This window comes from Podarcis tiliguerta (genome assembly GCF_965153285.1).
Source record: "Podarcis tiliguerta genome assembly, chromosome: 12".
Lineage (NCBI taxonomy): Eukaryota > Metazoa > Chordata > Lepidosauria > Squamata > Lacertidae > Podarcis > Podarcis tiliguerta.
Window position 1 is genome coordinate 55,406,699 of NC_139545.1, and position 1,833 is coordinate 55,408,531.

The 1,833-nt window shown below is 49.3% G+C and overlaps 1 protein-coding gene across 1 annotated transcript; it reads right to left on the reverse strand.

Moving 5' to 3' along the window:
• Positions 1-272: 272 nt before the first annotated feature.
• Positions 273-1,111, reverse strand: LOC310660704 (protein S100-A10-like). Its single transcript, XM_083405652.1, has one exon. The coding sequence runs from the start codon at positions 1,023-1,025 to the stop codon at positions 726-728; it is 300 nt and encodes a 99-aa protein (XP_083261778.1). The 5' UTR covers positions 1,026-1,111; the 3' UTR covers positions 273-725.
• Positions 1,112-1,833: the final 722 nt, after the last annotated feature.

Here is a 1,833-nt window from a genome sequence, read left to right on the forward strand (position 1 = left end):
GGGTGCAAGTAGATAAATAGGGACCGCTTACTGGCGGGAAGGTAAACGGCGTTTCCGTGTGCTGCACTGGCTCGCCAGATGCGGCTTTGTCACGCTGGCCACGTGACCCGGAAGTGTCTCCGGACAGCGCTGGCCCCCGGCCTCTTAAGTGAGATGGGCACACAACCCAAGAGTCTGTCAAGACTGGCCTGTACGGGCAGGGGTACCTTTACCTTTACCTTTTTACAGGCAGGGCCAGCCTGGGATGTTTTGCTATATTTGGGGGGGGGTGGTTAGAAAAATGTTTTATTTCACGGCCAAGGAGAGGGCACGGCTGAGGGAGGAACGAAAAGGGCTGACACATCCCTGGCAACGAAGCTTTGGGATTTCACAGAAGGGGTGGACAGGGAGGTCTTTGGATTTGAGGGACTGGATTAGTCCGCACGTAAGGCTGTAAACTTTAAAGCGCATCCAAATCACATTCCCCCGTCAAAGAAACTCCATCGCCCAGAATCCTTTGAGGGAAAGATGCTCTGCGTGTATCAATGGTACTTCAAAGGTACACAGCCGCAGTTGTGTTATTATTAAGATCGGAGGCACAACACGACCTTTTATTTTTAAGCAAGAACAGTCGGCTCTGGAAAGGTTAGGCAGGTAAGCTTTTCTGGGGTTATCAGCACTGTGAGCCCGGCTGCGCCAAAGCGCGCCGCTAGTGCTCCGGGTGCGAGATGACGCACGCTATCCCGTCAATACCTCTTGACTCTCGTTGGCTTCATCTTCTTCACGTAATACTCGTTGCATCCATTGGTCAGCCCAGCAATGAGAGAGAGGTAGCCCTCAAAGCTGACTTTGCCATCCCGACACTCTTCTAGGTTTTTCATGATCCGGTCGATGGCCATCGGATCTTTCTGGTTTTCCATATAGCCACGGACTTCCTTCTCCATCAACTGCTGAAGATCATCCTTCGTCAGATAGTTCTTGTCACCCGCAAATTTGTGGAAAGTGAACATGATATTCTCCATGGCGTGTTCTAGCTGGGATGGCATCTTGGCGCTGGTTTCTGGGGCACGAGGAAGTTGCGGGGGAGCTGCAGAGAGCGCGAGAGGGAGCCTGGAGCGACGGCTGGCAGGAGGCAGAGCCGTTTTGCTATTTTCCAGGGATGTCCCTGATTTACAGAAGCTGTCCCAGTTTCCGATTTGATCCCAGAATGTCCCACTTTTCCTTAGGACGTCCCTATGTTGGAGAAATGTTGGAGGGCATGGAGCTATCCGACCCCCAAGCCATCTAAAGGCAATCCTGTACAGGAAAGTTTTTAAATGTTTTATTATGTTTTTATATACAGTGGAACCTCAGTTGTCAAACACCTCCGTAGTCAAACCTTCTGACTTTCGAACGCCGAAAACCCAGAAGTAACTGCTCGGGTTTTTAAATGATTTTCAGAACCCAAACATGCTACACAGCTTCTGTTTTGAGTTTCCCTGTTGTATTGAGGCTTCCGTGTTGAGTTTTCAGTTTTTGAAGGTTTCAGAAGTCGAACGGTCTTCCGGAACGGATTACATTCGAAAACCAAGGTTCCAATGTATGTTGGAAGCTGCCCAGAGTGGCTGGGGCAACCCAGTAAGATGTGTGGGGTATAAATCGGGCATAGGCAAACTCGGCCCTCCAGATGTTTTGGGACTACAACTTCCATCATCCCTGACCACTGGATCGATGGTCTCATCAGATAGTAAAATTCATGTTAAATTGCTGATTTAGGGGTTGTTTTTAAAAGTCTGGAACGGATTAATCCATTTTGCATTACTTTCTATGGGAAAATGCGTCTTGGTTTAGGAACGCTTTGGTTTTGGAACGGAC